Genomic DNA, 21,859 nt, shown 5'->3' with positions numbered 1-21,859 from the left:
GCACATAGCAAGTGCTTAGTCAATGCCAGCGGTCGTTCATGCTCTGCCTGCCTGGTCCTGGGCTGAGCCATGCTCGCAGCTCGGAGCCCTTCCCTGTAGCTCTGAGCCCTTCCCAGCAGCTCTGAGCCTTTCCCTGCAGCTCTGAGCCCTTCCCTGCAGCTCTGAGCCCTTCCCAGCAGCTCTGAGCCTTTCCCTGCAGCTCCAGCCCTTCCCTGCAGCTCTGAGCCCTTCCCAGCAGCTCTGAGCCTTTCCCTGCAGCTCTGAGCCCTTCCCTGCAGCTCTGAGCCCTTCCCAGCAGCTCTGAGCCTTTCCCTGCAGCTCCAGCCCTTCCCTGCACCCCCAAGCCCCCGAGGAGGAGCCGCAGCCTCTCCTCCTCCCATCGGGCCAGCTTCCGCAGAGGGAAGGTCCTTCTGGTCCTCCCCATCTCCCCTGGGATATTCCCAGATGCCTTTTCTGCTCCTGGAATCTCTGCTTCCCAAGCCTGGCTCCTGGGATCGAGGGTTCTTGCGTGCTCTGGGTCCAATCAGGAAGCACCATCCTCGAGAGCCATCCCCGCACCTACCAGGGAGCCAGTGAGCTCCGTCCCAGTGTGGGAGAAGCTGGGGTCAGGACAGAGGCCCAGACGAGGATTTTCCCTCCTTCCTCCTGACACACACCCTCAGACCCCCCAGGCAGGGACCTGTCAGGTGCAAAGCCTGCGTCAGTGGGGAGCACCTCTCCAAGGCAGGGCCCCAGACCCAGTCCTGGCTGCCCCCAAGCCAGATGCCAGGGTTCTGGCACCCTCCTGAGGCAAAACCAGGGAGTGCAGTGGCCAGGACAGCTCACCCAGGGAGAAACTGGGCTCCAAGATCTGACCCGAGGATGCTGCCAAGAGCAGTGGATACCCTCCTCCTTCAACAGATATTTCTCGCGCACCTGCTAAGTGCCAGGCACTGCCCTGAGAATTCAGCAGGGAACTCTGGCGTGGTTTGGCTGAGTAGCTGTTGCATGGGGTCTTTGTTTTAAATACAGGCTCCCTTGTCATTTAGGTACAGCAAGGCCAACAGATCAGGAGGAAATCACCATTGAAAAGACAGTTTGTGACTCACAGATCCCAAGAGAATGGGGCAGGCCAAAGACACGGGGGCCGCATGGGGAAGCACCAGGGTCAATCTGGAGGCAGAGGGAGAAGTGTGGGCAGGAGCCTTTACTGTGGCTCCCACAGAAAGGAGTGGGCAAAGCAGGGGAAGCAGGCTTAAGATTGGCTAGTTTGGATAATTTCGGTGGGCTCTGGGGCATAGGGGCTATCCCTAGTCATCGAGTACCTGGCCTTGGGGTGGTTAGGGCAGGGGACAGCGGTCCTGAGTGTGAGAGCCCAATAATGTAGGGGGTATGGACTCTGAATTGGTTGGTTTATATTTGGAAGGCACACTGGCAGGAAGGTTGTTTACCATCTCTAGGACTTAACTAGTCCCTCCAGAGTCAGCAAGGCCCCAGATGTCAGCGCTTCAGAATACAGAACATAAAAGACACGGTTAATGCAGTCTCTCGTGAGGCTGCAATCAAGGGGGTACCTGGGGCTCAGACATCCGAAGGCTTGACTGGGGCCGGAAGATTCCCTCCTGAGATGGCTCGCTCACACAGACAGTGATCAGGGCTGGCTTTGGCAGGAAACCTCCGTCCCCCATCACCTGAATCTCTCCACAGGGCTGCTTGAGGGGCCTCCTGACGTGGTGGCTGGCTTCTCCCAGCACGTGTGATCCAAGAGAGGGGGCAAGCAGCAAGCCACAGTGCCTTTCGGGACCCAGTCTTGGAAGCCGTGCATCATGGCTTCCACCACACCTGTGATTAGAAGCAAGTCACTGAGTCTAGCTGCACTCAAAGGGTGGGAATTAGGCTCCAAATTTTCAGGGGAAAATTGTCAAAGGATTTATTTTGAAGCTATCACTCCCTTTCAGCAGAAGTCACAGAAACTTATCTCCAAAAGGAGGCATTTCTGGGGTCATATGACCAAAGAGTGGAGCTGGCCTCTCAGGGACTAGAACCAGGGACCTAAAATCTCTCTGTCTCTCACACACACGCACGCGCATGCTTTTCTTTGTGCATGGGCTCCACTCTCTCAACTATAACCAACCCCAGTCTGCCTGGATTTAAATCCTCACAGCCTCTTGAACAGAAAAGACGGCTCTGGTGTCGGAGGGGCCCTGGTGCCTCTCCAGCTGCTGTCTGTGATGAGTCAGAGGATGGACCCAGCTCTGCCGTTCACGTGCCCACCCCCTGGACCAAGAGCTGGGGCTGAGGCCACGGCTCGCTGATTGGCTGGACTCGGGTCACATGTGTCTGGAGCAGGGTCCCAGCAGGGGACGATGGGGGCTGCAGGGGGTGCAGGAAGAGATGCACACAGACCTTGCCAGGCTAGAGCTGGGCGGCCAGTCCAGCCGTGTGTGAAACGCTGCCCTGGCTGGATTTGTGACCCAAAGTCACAGTTGCCCTATTTTTGGAATAACAGGAAAAAGCAAGTGCTTCGAACTCTCAAAATGGTAACTTCTGAGAGTTTCCACAGGGGTGGCCTAACAGCAGGTCTATTTGAAGACTTACACATACTGAGCCTGAATCTTTGAGAAGCCACCACCTTTTCATTGTTGACACACTTCTGAGCCAGAATCCAGTTGCAGATTCAGCCGAGCAGTGAGCCAAACGTCTTTGTTTTATTTTCTCCCCTGGGAGAGAACGAGGCTCACGAAAACAAGCTGAAGGGGCAGCAAACAACATTCAGACACGCAGGGCTCAGGGCTCTCTTCCTGACCTCATGGCAGAAAATCCCATCTGGAAATGCAGGCTCCCCTCCCACCCCATCCAAAGTTTCCCAGCAGGAATGTTTGGAGCTCAAATGTGCTTTCATTGCCAAAAACGTCTCCCAGACAAACACTGGGCGGTTCTTGGGGGTAAACATCTCCATGGTTCGGCGAGAGGAGACTGCCGGGTGCACATGCTCATCCCGATTCCATCCTCGCACGTCGCTGAGCTGGTTTCCAGCCTCTCCGGGCCGTGGAGGCAAACGGCAAAGCAGGCCAGGGGCTGGGCGTGACCTCTGCTCTAGCTTCTAAAATTCCTGTGGTTTCAACTTGATTTCAATCAGGATATTTAACATTTAACTAACGTTAACGTTTTAAATAACCACTCCTTTCGTCCAGAATTTGTCCGGAACGCAACTGAGAGCATTTTCTGGGGCCATCTGGGGAAGAAGGCAGGCTTGGTAGTCAGCCTGCCTGGGTGCAAATTCCAGCTGTGACCTCAGTTTTCTCATCTGTAAAATGAGTCTTAAGACCTGCCAAGTGTCTGACCCACAGGAGGTAAACAGTGTGGCACTTTGTGACTGCCGGGGATGTCAGAAGAGGAAACAGGCCCAGAGAGGGTCGGCCACTTGCCCAAGCTTGCACATCTGGGTAAAGGCAGCCAGGGGTCCCAACCTCCAGTTGCTCCCTGGACCAGGGCAGGAAAGAGGGTCACGGGGGTGGAGCCCAAGCCAGAGCCATCGAGGACCTTGACAGAGCTGGGAGAGGGTGGTAGAGGCAGGAGGTGAGGCTGGGAGGGATGGGGCCAAAGTCCCTGCAGCCTCCCGGCTGCTGGATGGTGTGGCTGGGGAGCGAGGCCCGCAGGCTGAGACCTGACCCAAATCCTTGGGTTCTATGCCTGCACTCCTCACCCCCACACTCCCCGGGCTGGTACCCCAGGGGAGACCCTTGAGTCTCAGAGCTGCCACCAAAGGGCAAACACTTGGGTGAACTGATTGGCCCCCTTCTGACCCAAGAGCCTCCCTGGAGGATGGAGCATTTAATCTGTATCTGGCACGTCCCACCTCCCCAGCTGGGGAGCAGACCAAGTCACCAGTCTTTAAATGTCCCGACCTTCCAGCTGGAACCAGCCCCACTTCCACTCCCGTCCTGATAGGTTGGAAGCCCAACCTTTCTCTTGGGGTTCCTGTGCCCCACAGAATTAGGAGGTCACCAGAATTACCAGCCTCCTGCCGTCACTGTACCAGAATATAAAAAATAGTGGCTCAAGCCACGACCTATGGCAGAGTGGTTACAAGCACAGGCTCCAGAGCCAGAGAGCCTGGGTTCAAATCCTCGCTCGGCCTCTTAATCAGCTGTGTGTCCTTGAGAAGGTTGCTTCACCTCTCTGTGTCTCAGTTTCCTCCTCTGTAAAATGGGGATATTAATAGCATCTACCAGGTGGGTTCCTTTGTGAGGGTTAAGTGAGTTAAGGTATGTAAAGTACTGGGGGCATTGCTTGGAGGAAGCCCAGGGGTCACCTGTCTCCTCTCCACCTGGAGAGCTCTCAGCCTCTCCCTGACCTAGCCATCCTGTCACCCCACGCATTGCTGCGCCAGCTCACACCAGTCCCCCGCCACCCACGCCGGGGCCAGCCACTCCCCGGGGCGCCCCTCTCAGCTGCCGGGAGCCTCCTCCATCCACCTTCTTGGGGTCCCGGAGCAGCGCACTCAAGATGCCCAGTCACCCCGAAGAATGTGGAAGCAGTTGGTTGCAGGAAACTTTCAAAAGAGCAACTTCCTCCTGCCACCCTGGGACCTGCGGGATGCCCGAGTGTCCCCCAGGCCTGCTCTGTGGCCTCCCACGGCCCCTGTCCTGTCTGCCTGCGTGGTGGGCCTCTGTGGCCTGAGGTTCCGCACTCCCCGTGGGGAGGTGCAGGCCGGGCTGCCTGCCCTGCTTGCATCAGGTGGGGGCGGGCTGGGAGCTGAACACGCTCTGCTGAAGGCTTGGGGACAAGGACCAGGGCACTCACAGGCCATGTGGCTGCAGGCCTCAGCCCTACCCCACAGTCTCCCTGGGGCAGCGTGGTGAAAGCCACCAGGACAGGGGACCCCGAGGCAGCAGACTCCGCCTCCAGGGCGGTGGGTGCTTCAGGGTGCCACCACTTTCCTCTTGGGGACCAACGGGCCCTTCCCAGGGCATCCCACCCAAAGAGGTCAGCTCTCCTCCTCTGGAAATCAAAACTGCCCATCAGCCCCCAAACCCAGTGCCCCTCGTCACAGGGCCTCTGCTCGAGGTCCTGCAGGCAGAGGCTCCTTTGAGCAGCCAGGCTGGAGGCCTGGCAGCTTCGGACCCACGACATCATCTTGGCCCACCTACCCACTTGCTCAGTGAGGCTGGGAAGCCCATTTCCCTCTCCAGGCCTCAGTTTACCCATCTGTAAGGCGAGGGTGTTGAGTTAGGTGACGCTCAAGGGCTCCTGAGGACTCAGTCTAAGGTTCCTAAAAGTCCTCTTTCATGTCTTCTTTCCTGCTCAAAAGCCTGCAGTGGCTCCCCAGCGCCCTGGGAATCAACTCCAAGTCCTTAGTCCAGCAGGAAAGGCCTCCACAGCAGACGCCAGTGCCCCTGGCCACTCCACCCGCCGAGGAGCCTCTGCCAGCCTCTGGCTCCTGCCCATGCCTGGGTCATTTTTGCCCCTGAGATTGGTCTCCTGCTTTCTTCTCTGGCCCCCAACCCCCTCCCTCCTTCCCTTTCTAAGGACCACCCATAAGTCTGGGAGTCACTCAGAGCTGGGTTTGAATTCTAGCTCTCTCATTTATGAGCTGTGTGGCTTTGGACCAGTTGCCTCACCTCTCTGAATTTCAGCTTCCTCCCTTGAGAGGGACAGATGAGATAACTCCCATGGAGTAGGGGCAACAGGCCTGTGAACAGTGCACCACTGACGCCCGGAGGTAGTAGTATGTGGGCCATAAAGAGTCAGCTCTTGAGGGCTGGCCCCGTGGTCGAGTGGTTAAGTTTGCATGCTCCGCTGCGGGCGGCCCAGCATTTCGTTGGTTCAAATCCTGGGCGCGGACATGGCACTGCTCATCAAACCACGCTGAGGCAGCATCCCAATGCCACAACTAGAAGGACCCACAACGAAGAATATACAACTATGTACCGGGGGGCTTTGGGGAGAAAAAGGAAAAAAATAAAATCTTTAAAAAAAAAAAAAGAGTCAGCTCTTGGTGTTGGCACCCCCATTGCCTGATGGGTAAAGGTAAGTCAGCCTTCCCACCTGGGGGCAGGGGAGAGTAGAGCTGAGGGAGAGGCCAAAGTGCCAGGTCACCTGGGCCACTGCCAGAGGGACAGCGAAGGGAGCACTGAAGGGGTGTGGCCACCGGCAGGTGGGTGGGTGGGTGAGTAGGAGAGAGCTGGGCAGAGGGGGTCACAGGGACAAAGGCTGGAGGGGCAGAGCCAGGCTGTCTGGGAAGCTGAGAGAAGCACAGTGGGGCTCTAAGGGTGAACTGGGCAGGGAGGGTGGGGAATGTTCTGGAGACGGGGAATTTATATCGAGGAGGGCCTGGCAGGCTGCGGACTTTACCTAGAGGGCATCGAGTATCCACTGAGAAGTTTGCACGGAGAGTGCCAGGCATTCTGGAATTGTCTGACTCCTTGATGCCCAGCGAGCCTGCAGGAGGTGCCAGGCAGGCTGGGGGGCCAGGCAGGAGGTGGCTGCAGCCCCTTAGGAGGGAGCAAGGGCTGGGACTGGGCGCTGTCACGAGGGGTTCACAGAGGCTCCCTGGAGCTGAGGGAGACCCTTGACCTCCCTTGGGTCCCCAAGCAGTGGACACCGCCCAGAGCTCCAGGCCTGCCTGGGGCCCCCCACCCCTGGGCCCTGCTGGCTGCCTGCTGCACCCGCTAAGGGTGTCTGGGTGTCTGTGACCATGGGTAACACACGAGAACGGGCAACATGGATGTGCGTGTGAAACACTCAAGTGTGTGTCACTCCCAAGTGTGCATGTGTGCACAACGTCTGAGTGTGCAGAGACCATCCCGAAACCACCCTGCCGCGTGCCTGATGGGATTCATCACACGGACGGACACACGGCAGGGACCATCAGTCAGTGACACTCACGGCCGCCTCGTCTCAGACGGAGAGGGCTCCCCCAGGTGCTATAACTATGAGCGCTGGTGGGGTCAAAGGCCGTCCTCCTGGAGGCCTGAAGTCCCACCTTCCTCCCTGAGCCGGGAGCTCCTCTTTGTCTCCTGGCAGCTTGGGGGGCCTAACGCTGTTCCAGGGCCCAGATGCCCACCCAGCCTACATCCTCCCCGAGGAGACCTGGGCAGGGGCGGAGGGTCCCCTGTGCCCACCCAGCGGCTTGGTGACCACAGCACGGCTTCTTCTCCCTGTGTTTATTGGTTCCCAAGGGCGAACCTCTCCTGGGGAGGCCGAGCCGGCTCATATCTTGCGGCTTCCAAAGACAGGGCGGTTCACGTGCTCGGGGGAGGCCAGGAACGCCTTGAGCTTGGGCCGGGCGCTGAGGCGTGCCACGTAGGCCGAGAGCAGGGGCAAAGAGTCCAGGCAGCCAGGGGCCAGAACCTGGTGACTCAGCAGCAAGTCCAGCAGGTTGTAGTCAGCAAAGGAGATCTGCAGGACAGGGGGCACGAGGGGCTTGAGTGGGGAGAGGAGAGCGTGGGGTCGCGGGGAGCCAATGAGCCAGTCATGGCCTGCCTCTGGGCCTCAGTGTGCCCATCTGAGAAATGGACCCACAATGGGCTGGACCTAGTGCTCACCTGGTCACCCACGATGAAGGCCTGGCCTCCCTGGTTCTGGGCCAGCAGGGTCTCAAAAGGCTTCAGGTGCCCAGGCAGCTCCTGAACATACCGGGCCTTGCCCTCCTCCTGCAAACGGGAGTGATCTCAGCTGGCGGCACACGGCATGCCTGGCCAGATGACCTTCCCGGCTGCACCCCCAGCCCTGAGCGCCAGCCGCGGCCCCCCCCACTCACATAGTCATGGTGGATGAGGTGGCTACAGCGCTTACGGAGGTCCTCCACACCGTCGTTCACCATGTCCACCAGCGCCGCCTCCCGCTGATCTCTGCCGTAGAGGCCTGGGTCAGTGGCCAAGCAGCGGGTCAGGTTCTGGCTGGGCTGGTACCCCACGCTGCTCTCTCTTTCAAAAGCCCTCAGTCTCAGGCCTGGGCAACCAGCTCCCTCATTTTGGAGGCCCCGCTCTGCCTAACTCTGCTGCCCCATCTCCACAAGTCCAAGGGGACATACCCAGCTGAAGCCCACGCCTGACTCCTAGGCCACACCCCTGGTCCCTGGTACGTGGAAATTCCCTGGCCAGATGACCCAAGACCCAAGCCCCGTCTGCCAGCTCTGTCCCCTGCAAGAGGGGACCAAGTCTCTGGTGCCTGCCTCCCTAGGCCCGAGGGGTGGCTGTTTGTAGGGCCTGGACAGAACTTGGCTGTGTTGGCTGGCGGGGCCACAGGCAGTGCAGGACAGCACAGGGGGGGGAAGAGTAGGTGGCAGGCTGCGGCCGGAGGCCTCTGTCCTTGCCCTGGATCCTGCAGAAGTTAGGGGGGGCCTGAGCCTGCGGGCTCCCACTGCTCCTCTGCCCCCTTCTCCAGTTGCCACGTCCTCCTGGGACCTGGGGCTTTTCTGGACGCCCCAAGCTGGGCAAAGAAGAGGCAGCCACCTCCCTAAGCCATGTTCCTGCCACCCTTGAAACAAGGCCACAGGTCTGCTCCCTGTGACCATGGGTTTTCCAGATTCAGGCCAGAAAAGGAAGAAATAGGCAGGAGGTCTACTTGGAATGCCCTGGCCAGACCCGCAGTGGCCTCTAGCCTGTACCAGCACACACGTGGGTGCCAGTGGCCTCCTCCGAGCTGTTGTCTGGGAAATGGGCACAGCGAACCCATCTGGGACTACGTGGCTGGAGCTAGCCCGAGCTGCACGACCTCTGCCCAGGTGGACTGGCAGCCTCAGCCCCATAAGCCAGAACCCCCCTACCCCAAATCCTGCCCCTTCCCTTAGGGCCATCTGGCCTGCCCTCCAGCCAGGCAGGACCCTAGCGGCTGCAGGTACAACAGCTCTGGCCCCGGGACATCCTGCCGGAAACCGTCAGGTACTCTTCTGGACTGGGAGGCCTGCGACCTCAGGACTCACCGAGGGAGCGGCCCAGGTGTCGCAGGATGGCATTGGACTGGTACAGAGTGAGGTCTCCGTCCTGGAACTTGGGGAGCTGCCCGTACAGCTGGGAGGTGACACGGCTCAGTGAGGGACGCTGAGCTCAGCTGTCCCCCATCCTAATTCTGCCCCCAAAGGCCCAGCACCTGCCCCCTGCCTGGGCACAGCCACTCACACAGGAGGCCTTGAGTGGGCCCTGCAGCCAGGTCTCTTTGGTCACCACCTCCTCTTTCCAGCTCTGGCCCTGGTCAGCCAGCAGCATGCGCATGGCCTCGCAGCGCCCTGCGGCGCAGAGACGGGGGTGTGGGGATGGGCAGAGACCCCAGCCTCACAGCACCCTGGGGAAGGGTCAGGAGGATGGGGAAGGTAGACAGGGATAGGACCGAAACCCCAGGAGGCATTCTGGGGAGGGGATGGACCTCAGGGCAAGAGTGGAGACCACGGCCTCAACACTGGCTTGGAAGAGAGGACGGGGCGGAGACACACAGAGCGCCAGGAAGAGAACAGAGACACATGGATAGGGTGCAGCGCCGGTGGCTCACGAGGAGGCAGCCACCGGGAAAGCGGATCCCGGCCCCGCCCCCGAGATCCCGGACTCCGCCCTCGAGGTCCCGGCCCCGCCCCCGCATCCCGGCTCCCTCCTTGGCCCCGCCCTGCGGTCAGCCTGAGCGTCCGGCCTGGACCCGGTCTGTGCCCTTCGCCCTCCTGAAGGAGCAGGGTCCGCACCTCGGACGGGGAAGTAGACGATGGTGTAGGGCGGCACTAGGAGAGACGGATGGAACGATGAAGGCGGACCCCCCCGCGGGGCTGCAGGGCCAAGGGGCAGGCAGCCTCGGGGTCAGACCCCCAGCAGAGGAGGTAGCTCGGCCTGCCCCACCCCCCACCTGGTCCAGACCCTACTCACTGGCGGCGGCGAAGTGCAAGTGCAGCAGGAAGTGGGCAGGAGCCCAGAGGCCTTATATTTACGAGTCTGCTCCCCGCCCTCCACCTTCCCCGCCCCGCCCCAGGAATATGCCAAGTCACGGAGCTGAGCACGTTCTGGGTAAGGCTGGGTGTGGTGGGCAGGGCCGGCGCGCCCACCTGCTCCTCTGCCTACAGGGCAGTGGCTTGACGGGAGGCACCCACACTTAGCATCACCTAGCCACACCCAAACAGCCTCAGTCATCATGGCCCACAGAGGACCAGGACTGAGAGCCTTGCTCACTGCTGGGTCCCCTCCACGAGCACCAGTAGGTGCTCGATAAATGCTTGTTGCATGAATGAATGCAATTTCAGTAGACATATCCATTTACACTTCTCTCTCTATGATGATGATAATAGCAAACCCTTAGGGGCTGAGGACTGTGTTGAGAGCTTTGCATATATCACAACCCTAAGACTCAGTACTGTTCTGATCCTCATTTTCCAGAGGAGGAAACTGAAGCACAGAGAGGTTAAGTGACTTTCCCAAGGTCACACAGCTGGTAAACAGGATTTAAACCCAGGTCTGGCTGGCTTCAGGGGCCTCACTTTGAACTCTTATTCTTTTTTCTGCAAGATCTTGTAGTGTCCAAACTGTTTTTGACTGAGTCTGAGTGCTCTATACTGTTCAAATACAGGCTGGGCCTGGGGATACGGGTGGATGGAAAGATGGGCAGGACCTCCTGGACCTGGGAGGGCTGCGTCCTTCCAGGCAGAGCCCAGTGCCCGCCTCCCTGCTGGCCCATCTAGCACCCTCAGCCCACTTCTCCTTCTGGCTGCCGCCTCTCCTGGGGGGCTCTCGGTGGGTGTGGTGGTCTTCCCAGGGAGCTGGGGTCTGACTGAGGCAGACACCTCAGCACGGGCCTGTCGGAACCACAAGGAGAGAGGACGGCATCTTTCTCAGGAGCAGAACGGCCCATCGAAAGCGTGGGAAAAACCCAGACAGCGTCTGGTCAGGAGCATCTCTTAGCCCCACTTGAGCCACAGCTGCGTGGGGCTGGGAGGCGGTGGGGGAGGTGGCACCAGAACCGGGTTCTCATCCCTCACTCACAGCTGGAGGAACATCTGCTCAGCACTTAGCAGCTTACAAAGAGCTTTCCTATGAACAGTCTCATTTCATCTCCACAACACCCTGGGAGGGAAGGGGTCTCGTTCCCATTACACAGACGAGGACACCGAGGCTCAGACAGGTGCCTTCACCTGCCTGCTCTGGCCAGGGGCACACAAGCCCTTCCTTTGGCACAAGCATCACAGACCTGGGAGAGCGGAGACACACTGCCTTCCAGTGGGTCTGCCTCCTTCATCACACCCTCACACCCTCCAGCCATCATGCTCAGGTCCCCTGGGTGGGCTGTCACCCAGGATGGCTTGGCGCTGTGCTGTGGTGTTCTGGGTGGCTGCTTTTACCCACAGTCCTCTGCTTCACAGGCGCAGCCTGTGGTCGAGCTCTGTGGCCACCCTGGGGCTCCTCCTCTGGGGCCCAGCAGCACAGCTTTCCTGGGCCAGGAGGCCAGCGCCTCCCTGTGCCCATCCCCCATCTCCAGTCCTTTACATCAGCACCTGTCTTCGGCAGGTTTTTAAACATATATTTATTTTTTATGTAGCTTTATGGCTACATACAATCCACCCTTATAAAGTGTACACTCTGTGGTTTTTAGGATATTCAGAGTTGTGCAAGCATCACCGCTATCTAATTGCAGAACATTTTCGTCATCCCCAAAAGAAACCTGTGCCCGTTAGCAATCGCTCCTCGTTCCCGTTTCCCCCATATCCTGACAACCACTAATCTGTTTTGTCGCTATGACTTTGCTTATTCTGGATGTTTCAGATAAATGGAATCATACTCTGTATGGCCTTTTGTGTCTGGCTGCTTTGACTTATGAAAAGTTCACCTATGTTGTAGCCTGTTTCGGTACGTCATTCATCTTTATGGACAAATGGCACTCCATTGTATGGACACACACATTTTGTTTACCTGCTCATGCCTGGATGGACATTTGGGTTGTTTTGCAGTGGGGCTACTATGAGTAATGCTGCTGTATACATTTGTGTACAAATTTTTGTGTGAACTTATGGTTTCAATTCCCTTGGGTATATACCTAAGAGTGGAACTGCTGGGTCATATGGTAACTCGTTTTGAGGGACTGCCAAACTCTTTTCCAAAGTGGCTGCACCATTTTATAAACCTAAATAAAGCAGCAAATAAAGGTTGCAGCTTCTCCACATCCTCACCAACAGTCCTTATTGTCTGTCTTTTACTTTAGCGATCTATCCTAGTGAGTGTGAAATGGCGTCTCAACATGGTTCTGTGTATGGTGCTTACCAGGTGCCAAGCCTGGGTTTGGCTTGTGGGGAACAGGGTGGAGAAGGAGCCATCATCTTGCCGTCAGAGGAATCACAGCTCAGATTAGGGCGAGATAGATAGACACAAGTCTTCATTCACAGGTTGATTAGTATGTATCAGGAAATGAGTGGGCTAGACATCACGGGAGACACTGAAATAGGTAAGACATGGTCTCCACCCTAATGGACAATTTTAATGAAGAATATAATGCCTTCGCCAGAAGTCCATCCACCCAGCCATCTATCCATCTCTACACCCATTTACCCAATCATCCATCCATCCAACAACCAAACTTTTGACCAATAGTCCATCAAAACATCCACCTATCCAGTTATCCAACCCATCCAGCCAACTACCTATTCACCCACCCAATCATCTTCCATTTGTCTATCCATCTATCTTTTCATCCATCCATCCATTCATTCAACCATCCACTCAACCATCTATCTATGCAATCATCCATCCATCCATCTATCAACAATTTAACCACTAGCCCATCAAATCATCTACCCATTCTTCCATCAGTCAGCCATCAACCTGTCCATCCACCATCCATTCATCCATGCATCCAACTTCCCATCTACTCACCCAACTATTCATCCGCCTATCTGTCCATCCAATTACCTGTCCATCCATCCATCCTTTCACCCATCCTTCCAACCACAAACCATTCAAACACCAATCCGTCAAATCATCCACCCCTCCATCCAACCACCCACCTGTCCACCCAACCATCCATCCATCCATTCATCTGTCAACTGCTGATCCACCTGGACATCCTGGACACTGGAGCTGGGACTCAAGGTTGGCTAGGTCAGGCTGGGCAAGTCAAGGCCACCAAGATGAATGTTCTAGGATGCTATTCACTGAACACAAGCCAGGGAGGATTTCCAAGCAAGGCTTTCTGAACCTAGACACAAACCCTTTGCTCCTCGATTGAAAACTCTTCCCCCCACTATACCCTGACCAGTTATGGCCTCAACGACTTTGGCTTATACTTTGGGACACACATTTCTCACCACTTCCCACCTTCTTAGATGGTTCTTTGGACACGGAATCACTCATCACATGGTCAGCATGAATGGTCGCAACGAGCCCTTCCCAACCTTGACCACCTGGCCAGCGTCCACTCACCTCTCAACTCTGGCTTTTCCTCAGATCTTCACAGCCTCTCAGGGCTGTGTGGAGGCTGTTCCCTCTGCCACGTGGCCACCCTCTCCCTTCACTCGGTCCCTCCCTTCATCCCTCTGGTCTTGGCTCACATGTCACTTCCTCAGCCCCTTAGTCACAACGAGGTCCCCATTCTCCTCCCTCTGGACAGCCTGTTGGGGTCTTCCCTGCACTGTTATTTGGAGTTTGCTGAACGTGCACCTCCCACTTCTTGGAAGATTCCAGGAAGCAGGGACTGGCTCCCAGCGCTCAGGAAGACACATAGCAGGTGCTCCACATATATTTGCTGAAGATTCAGCCCCTCTGAAATTTTCTCCAAACTTTTGCAACTCATCCCCTCTCCAGGGGCTATTGACCCCTCCCTCCCTCCTAAGGGCTTCCACCCAACATACCCGCTGGGATTCCAGTGCCTGGGACACTCCAAGTCCATGGCTGATGCCTTCCATGGACCCCAGTGCTCGCCCAGGGCCAAGCACGGGCTGGACATTGGTGGGCAATGCATAGAATGTTGCCCTATACCCTCACCTCCTCCATGAAGCCTCCTTGATGCTCGGGTCAGTGTCCCCAAGCACTTGGAGACTGTCTGGTGGCCCTTTTCTGGGTCAGTTGTGTGAGCCCCAGCAGCTAGCCCAGGACTGGGTCCCAGTTGGCCTCAAATGTTTGCAAAGGGAATACATGAATGGATGGCCACCTGTGGCTGAGAGAGAGGCCAGAGCCACCATCTCAGGTGGCAGGTGTCTGGCAGGATCTGGTTCCCTTGGATAAAGGCTGGGGGGTGGGGTGCAGGTGAATAAATTATGAGGGGCCTGGAGCAGGGCCGGGGCAGGACAACTGACCTCATTCTGGGAGGTAAGGAGCAGACGGCTGGGCGGTAAGTGGCCCAAGGGCATAACAAGGGGGCGCGAGAGGCCAGTAGGGGCTGCTGGCCCACCTCCCCACTTTCCCCTGAGAAGCTGGAGGTTGGAGGTCAGCAGAAGCTGGGTGGGAGATGCTGGCAGGAGGGGATATGAGGAAGCACAGAGACCATGAGAGAGAGAAGCCAGGTGACTAGGGGTCTGCAAGGACGGGCCGGTGGAGCTCCAGGGCGCAGTCTGTGGCCAGCGTGAAGGCTGGAGGGTGGCGAGGTGGGGGCAAGGCTAGAGTTTCAGGGAGGGGCTGTGTCAGGGGCATGGAGAGTCAGGAAAGATATGGGACTTGGGGGGCTTGGACCCTACCAGTCCATGGAGGGAGGAACAGGGAGAAGAGCAGCGGGGACCCTGTGGGACCACACCCACAGTGGCCCACTAAGCCACCCTCCCACAGGAATGGGAAGACCCAAGTGACCGGAGTGGGGCGGTGTCCCTCAGCCGGCAGGCGGTGCCAAGCCCTGGTCTCCATGGCCCTTCCCCAGGGCCCGGCAGATGGCAGCCTCCCCATGGGCGACCCCAGCCCCGCTGACGGCACTTCAGGGCCCAGCCAGGCCCTTGCCAGCCCAGCAGCCACCAGGCGGCGGGCACTCCTCCGGGAGCTCGAGGCCCGGGTGCAGGCGGCCTATGGGCAGGTAAATGGGACAGGAGCGTGGGGCCACCCTCAACTGAGGGGATGGTGAGGGAACAGCAGGGACCCCACACCCCACTGGGGCCCAATAGGACAGACCCAGGGCCGAGCCCAGGGAGGCGACCCCGGACATGCATGTTGATGCAGGGGTCAGTCAGTCGGTCAGCTGCCCAGGAGGGAGGTTGGTGTCCCTCCCTTCTTCAGTCCTCAGTGAGCCCTGCTGCCAGCCCATGGCACCCTGAGTCAGACCCCTTCAGCTCCTCACCTGAGCGCAAGAGTGGGGGGCTGGTCCAGGCAGGACTGCCGAGGGCAGGCGGGCTGGGCAGTGCTCCGAGGGGAGGGCCAGGGGCCTCCTGGGCTGGGCCGAGGTTGCCTCCTCTCCCAAGACAGGCAGTGGGGGAGGGTCTGCCAAGTTCATACCACCCGGTATCGTCTGTCATTAGGAGGGGAGAGATGCCCCAGCCGCCCTGGCACCCCAGGCACCCGGTTCCCTGCTCCGAGGTCCAGGCCCTGCTTCTGAAGACAGCAGAGCTCTCCTGATTGGGAGAGATTAGGGGCAGGGGTTGGGGGAGAAGGGTGCTGGGGGGGGGGGGTGTCTGGAAGACCCTCAGGGTGAGCATGGGAAGGCTGTGCCTTCCAGGGGGCCTTGGGCCCTGAGTGGCCCCCCTCACCAGCAGAGATGCCCAGAGATAATCCTGGATTAGGACCCGAGCCCCCGTGCCCAGGGCTCCCCGCCTGCCCACCCGCCCCCGATCTTGCCCACAAAACCCTAGGAAAATCCCCTGCATTGCTCCCAGACTCTCACTGGGAGTGGCTGGGGGCTGGCGGGAGCCCGCAGCATGCAGTGAGGCCCAGCCCTCGGTGCCCCCCGGACTCCAGGCCTAGCATGGTTCAGGGGCCCATGGGAAACTGTGCCAAGCGGCCCCGACATCGGGGACCCAAGGTAGGAGGGCTAAGGGGGGAGAAGTCAAGGCCAGGAGGCTGGGCTGGACCCTGGAAGTGTCAGGCGCGGTGGGCAGAGCCCTGGGTAAGGGCTGGGATGGGGTGAGAGGGAGGGCACAGCCGTGGGATAGAGGGGCTGGCTCCCACCATCCTAGACTGAGGTTTTCCCTGGAAGCCCCCCGACTCTGGCCCATCCTGACCTTGGCTCCTGTGGACCACTGGGCCTCCCCTGCCAAGCCCCTCGGGCCCCTCGCTGCCCATCCAGCTGCCCCGTCCCTACTGGCGTCCCTGCTCCCTGCTGGTCAGTCTTGACCTGGGAGGCACAGGGCTTGAGGTCAAGGTCCCACTCTGCCACTGGCTTTCTGAGTGACTTTGGCTGAGTCCCTTGTCCTTTCTGGGCCTCGGTTTGCCCAGCCAAACAGGAAAAGGGTAGACTCTTCCAGCCTAGTGTTGATGGGTGAGGGCCCCTGCTGTCCTGTGCTGGGTTCCAATAACAGGAGAGGCTGATGAGTGAGGGGGTGAGTGGCCACTGCCCCAGCTCATGGCCGGCTCTGCCGCAGGACCGCTGGCAGTGGCCCAGCTGCCCCTCAGGGGGCTCCCACCACAGCCCCGGCCCCAGGCCCAGCCCTGAGGATCAGGGGGGCCCCAGGCCGGGCCTCCAGGGCTACGCGGTGCTCAACAGGCTGGTGGGCCCCGCCTGCATCTTCCTGCGCCCCAGCATCGCCGTCACCCAGCTCGTATGTACGGCCGCCCGCCTGCTGCCCCCTCGCTCTGCCTCTCCCTGAGTAATGGGGAGAGGATTGATGGGGACATCAGAGCAAAGGCCCACTGACCCGGGGGTCGGGGGGCCAAGAGGAATAGAGAAACAGAAACCAGATCAGAGTTGGGAAAGACCCCGGGGACATGCCAGGGAAGAGAGAAGAGAGGGCAGAGAGAGACCCAGAGAAACCTCAGAGACAACCACCAAGGAGATGGGCAGGGAGGTGGCAGGGCCCCCAGGAGAGGGCCAGAGAGAGAACAAGAGAGACATATAGTGACATTGAGGTCCCAAGGGTCAAGCCTGAGGTTCTGCCCAACGCCAGACCCTCCTCTGGCAAGTGGAGCCCTGTGCCCTAGAAGACGGGAAGGGGTGGGAGGGAGGTTGGGGGAGGAGGCCCTGGGAGAAGTCTGGGCAGGGGCAGGGAAGGGGGGACCCAAGACACCCACGCCAGTCAGCAGGAGTGCATGGGAGGAGCCAGGGCTGAGCAGTGTCGGACAGACACAGGCCTTGTGCATGCATGTTGTGGGGGGCTGAGTGGGGAGCCCCAAAGAACAAGAAGGAAGAGGGCAGGTGCCTGGGTGGTTCAGGGAATTCTTAACCCCTCTGTGCCCCCTCAGGACCGGGAGCTGCGGCCAGAGGAGATCGAAGGTAAAGGGTTCGGGAAAGAACTAGGGTTTCTGGGAGGGTGGGCATAGGGTGGGGCACACAGGGTGGGGTGGTCTCGGACGGGGGCCTCAGCAGTCTCCAGGAGGAACTAGGAGCATCAAGAAGGCCGCAGGGGACTCTCTGGAGGAGATGGGAACAAGACTGAGCAGGGAGGGGTGACAGAACCTCCAGCTGTCGGTTCCCTGGTCTCCTTTGCCAGGTGGTCACGAGCCACTTTTATATTTGTTCATTCAACAAACACCCCCTGGTGCCCACTGTGTGCCCGGCCCTGTGCTGAGCACTGGGAGCCTCGGTAAACTGGACAGACATGGCCCATGGCCTCTGGAGACAGGCGTCGATAAGTCAACCACAAACACAAAGGGCGCTAAGTGCTCTCGAGGGCAGGAAGGGACAGAATTTAGAGGGAAGACTTCCGGGAGTAGGTGACATAAGGACCAAAGGGGAGGGGAGAGTGTTCCAGAATGTGAGCTCCATGAGGTCAGGGATGTTTCTCCCTCTTCTTTCCTTCCTTCCTTCCTTCCTTCCTTCCCTCCCTCCCTCCCTCCCTCCCTCCTTCTCCCTTCCTTCCTTCCTTCTTCTATCTCTCTCTCTCTCTCTTCACCGCCATATCCTCAGTACCTAGAGTAAAGCTCAGCACATAGTAGATGATCCTCAAATATTTGCTGAAAGAATGAATTATAGGAATAGCATGCACAAAGGCCCTGAGGCAGCAAAGAGAAACTGATGTTTAGAAGGAGGTAACAATTGGGCCAAGGGGAGGAGGTTGCGCTGGTCCAGGCCGGGGTCCAGGGGCACATGAGAGAAGGACTGACCTTGCCCTGCCCGCCAGAGCTGCAGGCCGCCTTCCAGGAGTTTGACCGAGACCGGGACGGCTACATCGGCTACCGGGAGCTGGGTGCCTGCATGCGGACACTGGGCTACATGCCCACCGAGATGGAGCTCATCGAGATTTCACAGAAGATCAGTATGTGCCTCAGACCCCCCCCACCTGCGGTTCTCCAGAAGCCATGGCCATGGCCAGGCAGCTGGGCAGCCTGGGAAACTGAGGTGCCACACAGGTTGGCCCCAGAACCCGGTACCTTGGTCATTCTCAAGGTGAGGTCTCTGCCTCCAGAGAATCTCACCACCTCCTGTGAGGTGGGTGGGACAAGGACCATCATCCCCATTTTTTAGATGAGGACACTGAATTTCTGAACGGTTCTGTGACTTGCCTAAGGTCACACAGCCAGGTCATTGGAGCTAGGACTTGGACCCAACGGAACTCTTCAGGACAATTAGGGAAAGCCATCGTGAAACACAGATGGTCCAGACGCGGGGGGGTGGGGGTGGGGTCCGAGGAGGCTCAGGTTGGGGGAGAGGAGGGGAAGAGGGGAGGGGTGGGGGAAGAAGAGAGAGGGCCAGGGCTGGGCAGGGGCCTCTGCTGGCCTGGGGTCTCTGATGGGTGGGGTCTCTGATGGGCGTGGCCCCCAGGTGGCGGGAAGGTGGACTTTGAAGACTTCGTGGAGCTGATGGGCCCCAAGCTGCTGGCAGAGACGGCGGACATGATCGGCGTGCGCGAGCTGCGGGATGCCTTCCGGGAGGTGCGGCCGGCCGGGGCTGGAGGGCGGGCCGGGGCGGAGTGAGTGAGTGAGTGATCGGGTTGGTGACCCAGTGCCCCGCCCAACGCCACCGCAGTTCGACACCAACGGGGACGGCTGCATCAGCTTAGGTGAGCTCCGGGCGGCCCTCAAGGCTCTGCTGGGGGAGCGCCTCAGCCAGCGGGAGGTGGACGAGATCCTCCAAGACACTGACCTCAACGGGGACGGCCTGATCGACTTTGAAGGTACCGCCACGCTCGGCGCCACACGCCCGGGAAGGTTTTTAACAGATAAAGAAATGGCAAAAGGAGCATTATCGCGGTGTGCCAGGCCCTGTGCTGAGCACATCTACGTTGTCTCCCACTTAATTATCACGAGAACCCAGGAGAAAGGAACTGTTATTATCCCCATAAGCAGGAAAAGACAGTCAGTTTTTAGGAAAGTGTCAATGCTTAGCAAAAGAAGTGGACGGAACTAAGACATGAATCCAGGTATCCTGACCAGAACCCAGCTCTTCCTCTACACTGCATTCCCACAGAGGGAAAACAAGGAATAAATAATAGGAAGCCTAGGAAAATCAGTATGTAGAAATTCCCTGAAGTAGGCTTCAAAGTTGTTCCTGAGCTTCCTAGCAACCAAAGCAAAGAGGAAAATAGGTTCGGTTACAAGAATTTTTTTGTCCCTGAGACAAAGCCCCTCTTCCTAGCCCAGAGGCCTATTATTCCCTACCAGATCCAGGGGACTCCTTCGCAGGCCCTGCCCTTGGCTGCACTCCTTCCCACTTCAAGGCCAGTATATTGGCCTCACTCCTATTGGGATCCAGAGAGCAGACCCAAAACCTTGGCTTTGTCCTGGCAGAGTTTGTGCGAATGATGTCTCGCTGAGCCTGCACAGAAGCTGGAGGCAGCAGACAGGACTTGGGACCACAGCCACTGCCTGCCAGTGTGTCCCTGGAAGCCCACTGCCTCCAACTGGGACCCTCCACCACTCCTCCCCACCCCCTGCCTGTGTTCAATGCCTTTGCCTGCCCTCACCCCATGCGCACCCCTCCATCAAGCCCCCTTGCCCATGCCTGTTCTTCTGACAATAAAGTATCTTCGGGCCTGGGGAGATGGCCTCCACCTCTCACTTCTTTGTCCTGGAGGACCCCGTATTTGGCCTCCAAAAGTTAAGTCCTGGGTCACAAGCCCCCTCGACTGTGAACTCCGGGTGGACAGGGGCCCTCTCCGGATCCTGGGCCCTGCCCTGAGCAAGTGTGGGGGAACATCCCTGGATGAGTAAACCCAACTCGCTTCTGCCAGAGCTGGGTGGGCATCAGCCCCTCATCCTGTGAATAGCTCCTGACAGATCCAGGATGACATTGCAGGGTGGCGCAAGTGCATGGGGGCTTTTCCCAAGCTGGATCTCATTTGCTCTCGGAGGGGTGCTACTTAGAGCTCCCTTCCATAAAGAACTTGCCGGTCAGCTGGGAGGAATTCGTTAGCTGACAAGCTCTGGCCATTGGCCCCTTTGGGATACACCTCAGCTTTTGCACTGTCACCTCGCTGTTTCTAGGAGCCCCCAGGCACTGACTGAGCACAGCGGGGGCGAGGACACACGTTTCTGCCTAATGCAAGGCTCCTCTCTTAGGCGGTCTCTCTCCAAGCCCCCTGGGGTAGCCGTGGCGTGGTCATCCGGCCGCAGATCAGAGCTCTTCCCCGAGGCCTCCTTCCCTGCTCTTTCTCTTTCTTGCATTCTCACCTTCAGCTCAGTGTCTGCTTCCTGGGGGACCCAAATGACACGTCTCTTCACTCCAACCCTGCCGTGATCTTCTTAGCCCCATTTTCCAGATCAAGGAAACCGAGAAGCCGAGTCTAACCGGCTTGCTAGGGGCCACACAGCCTCCCCGCCAGTCCATGCAGCACACGCTGCCAGATTATTCTTTCTAAAATGCCATTTGCATTTTGTCACACTCCTGTTTAGGAACTGGCCATGATCCTCCATTGCCCCCAGGTTAATCCAGCCCCCCTGCCTGGCACCAGAAGGCTGCAGGAGGATGAGGGCCTGGCATAAAATCACACGCAATTAGGATGAAGAGGAGGTGGGATTTACAGCCGGATCCAGGGCCTCTAAAATCACAGTGCCCACAGGAGAAGGTGCCTCAGGGTCAGAGTGGACTCAGGACGCATCTCAGCCTCTACAGCAAAGGCCTGGTCCGCAGAGCACTGCCTGACCCGCCACCGCTGCCGCCTGCTTGGAGGGAGGAGGGGCCCTGACCTCCTGGTCAAGAAGGGGTGGGAGCTTTCAGCACCTGTGCCGGGTCCTCACATCACTGCTGCCAACAAGATGGCCTTGGGACAGAGCAGGTGGGCGGCTGCCAGGGCCCCGCCCAGCCCTGAGCCTGGACGCCGAGGTGCCAGGGCTGGCTGCAGCAGCCTCAGCATCACTCGCCCGGCAGATTCCAATTAATCCTTAATCCTCAATTAGGGGATCTCTCCAGCCAGTCAGGCAGGGATGAGGAGGCACTGCCCCAACACTGCAGCTTCTCTGGGAGCCACGGCCCAAGCTCCCTCCCACTGCCCTCCATCGGCTGGCGCAGACGGCACTGCCTCCCCTCTGCAGGGGCCGGCGGTAATGATGGGTGAGCGTAGGGGAAGACCAAACCCCGCTCACAGTCAGCCTCCCACTACCCCCTGGCCCCAGCCTCTCGGGCTCTGTGGTTGGGGCGGGGCACGGGGGTGCGGTTGGCGGGATGGTCTTAATTGGCTGCAGTGTGTGTGCTGGCACCAAAATGCCCACGGCTCCCCCAAATCTCACACATGCCCTCCCACTCCCAAAAGGCTTCTAGCCCAGAAGGTCCCAACAGACAACAGCTGGACCCAGGACCAGGGCTGGGAAGGAAGAGCGGGCAGGTGCACACTGTGCTGAACCAAGAGCCCGTTCCCCACGTAAACGGGGCACCTGTCGCAGCTCCATCGACCGTTGCCAGTTGGAGC

The 21,859-nt window shown here is 58.8% G+C and overlaps 2 protein-coding genes across 2 annotated transcripts; one reads left to right on the top strand and one right to left on the bottom strand.

Moving 5' to 3' along the window:
- Nucleotides 1-7,133: 7,133 nt before the first annotated feature.
- On the bottom strand, nucleotides 7,134-12,115 carry GSTP1 (glutathione S-transferase pi 1). Its single transcript, XM_005598347.4, has 7 exons — nucleotides 9,834-12,115; nucleotides 9,656-9,691; nucleotides 9,105-9,211; nucleotides 8,909-8,996; nucleotides 7,745-7,848; nucleotides 7,530-7,637; nucleotides 7,134-7,383 (listed from the first exon to the last, which is right to left on the bottom strand). Coding segments are annotated over exons 1-7 (633 nt in total). The 5' UTR covers nucleotides 9,835-12,115; the 3' UTR covers nucleotides 7,134-7,194.
- Nucleotides 12,116-14,778: 2,663 nt separating this feature from the next.
- On the top strand, nucleotides 14,779-19,992 carry CABP2 (calcium binding protein 2). The gene is made up of 7 exons (XM_070229179.1): nucleotides 14,779-14,943; nucleotides 16,442-16,618; nucleotides 17,259-17,289; nucleotides 18,137-18,271; nucleotides 18,778-18,887; nucleotides 18,982-19,129; nucleotides 19,743-19,992. Exons 1-7 carry the CDS (start codon nucleotides 14,779-14,781, stop codon nucleotides 19,766-19,768), a joined length of 792 nt encoding a protein of 263 aa, XP_070085280.1. The 3' UTR covers nucleotides 19,769-19,992.
- The last annotated feature ends 1,867 nt before the right edge of the window (nucleotides 19,993-21,859 follow it).

The sequence above is a fragment of the Equus caballus genome, chromosome 12, assembly GCF_041296265.1.
Source record: "Equus caballus isolate H_3958 breed thoroughbred chromosome 12, TB-T2T, whole genome shotgun sequence".
Lineage (NCBI taxonomy): Eukaryota > Metazoa > Chordata > Mammalia > Perissodactyla > Equidae > Equus > Equus caballus.
Note: the sequence above shows the minus strand (reverse complement) of the source record. Positions and strands in the feature narration are given on the sequence as shown.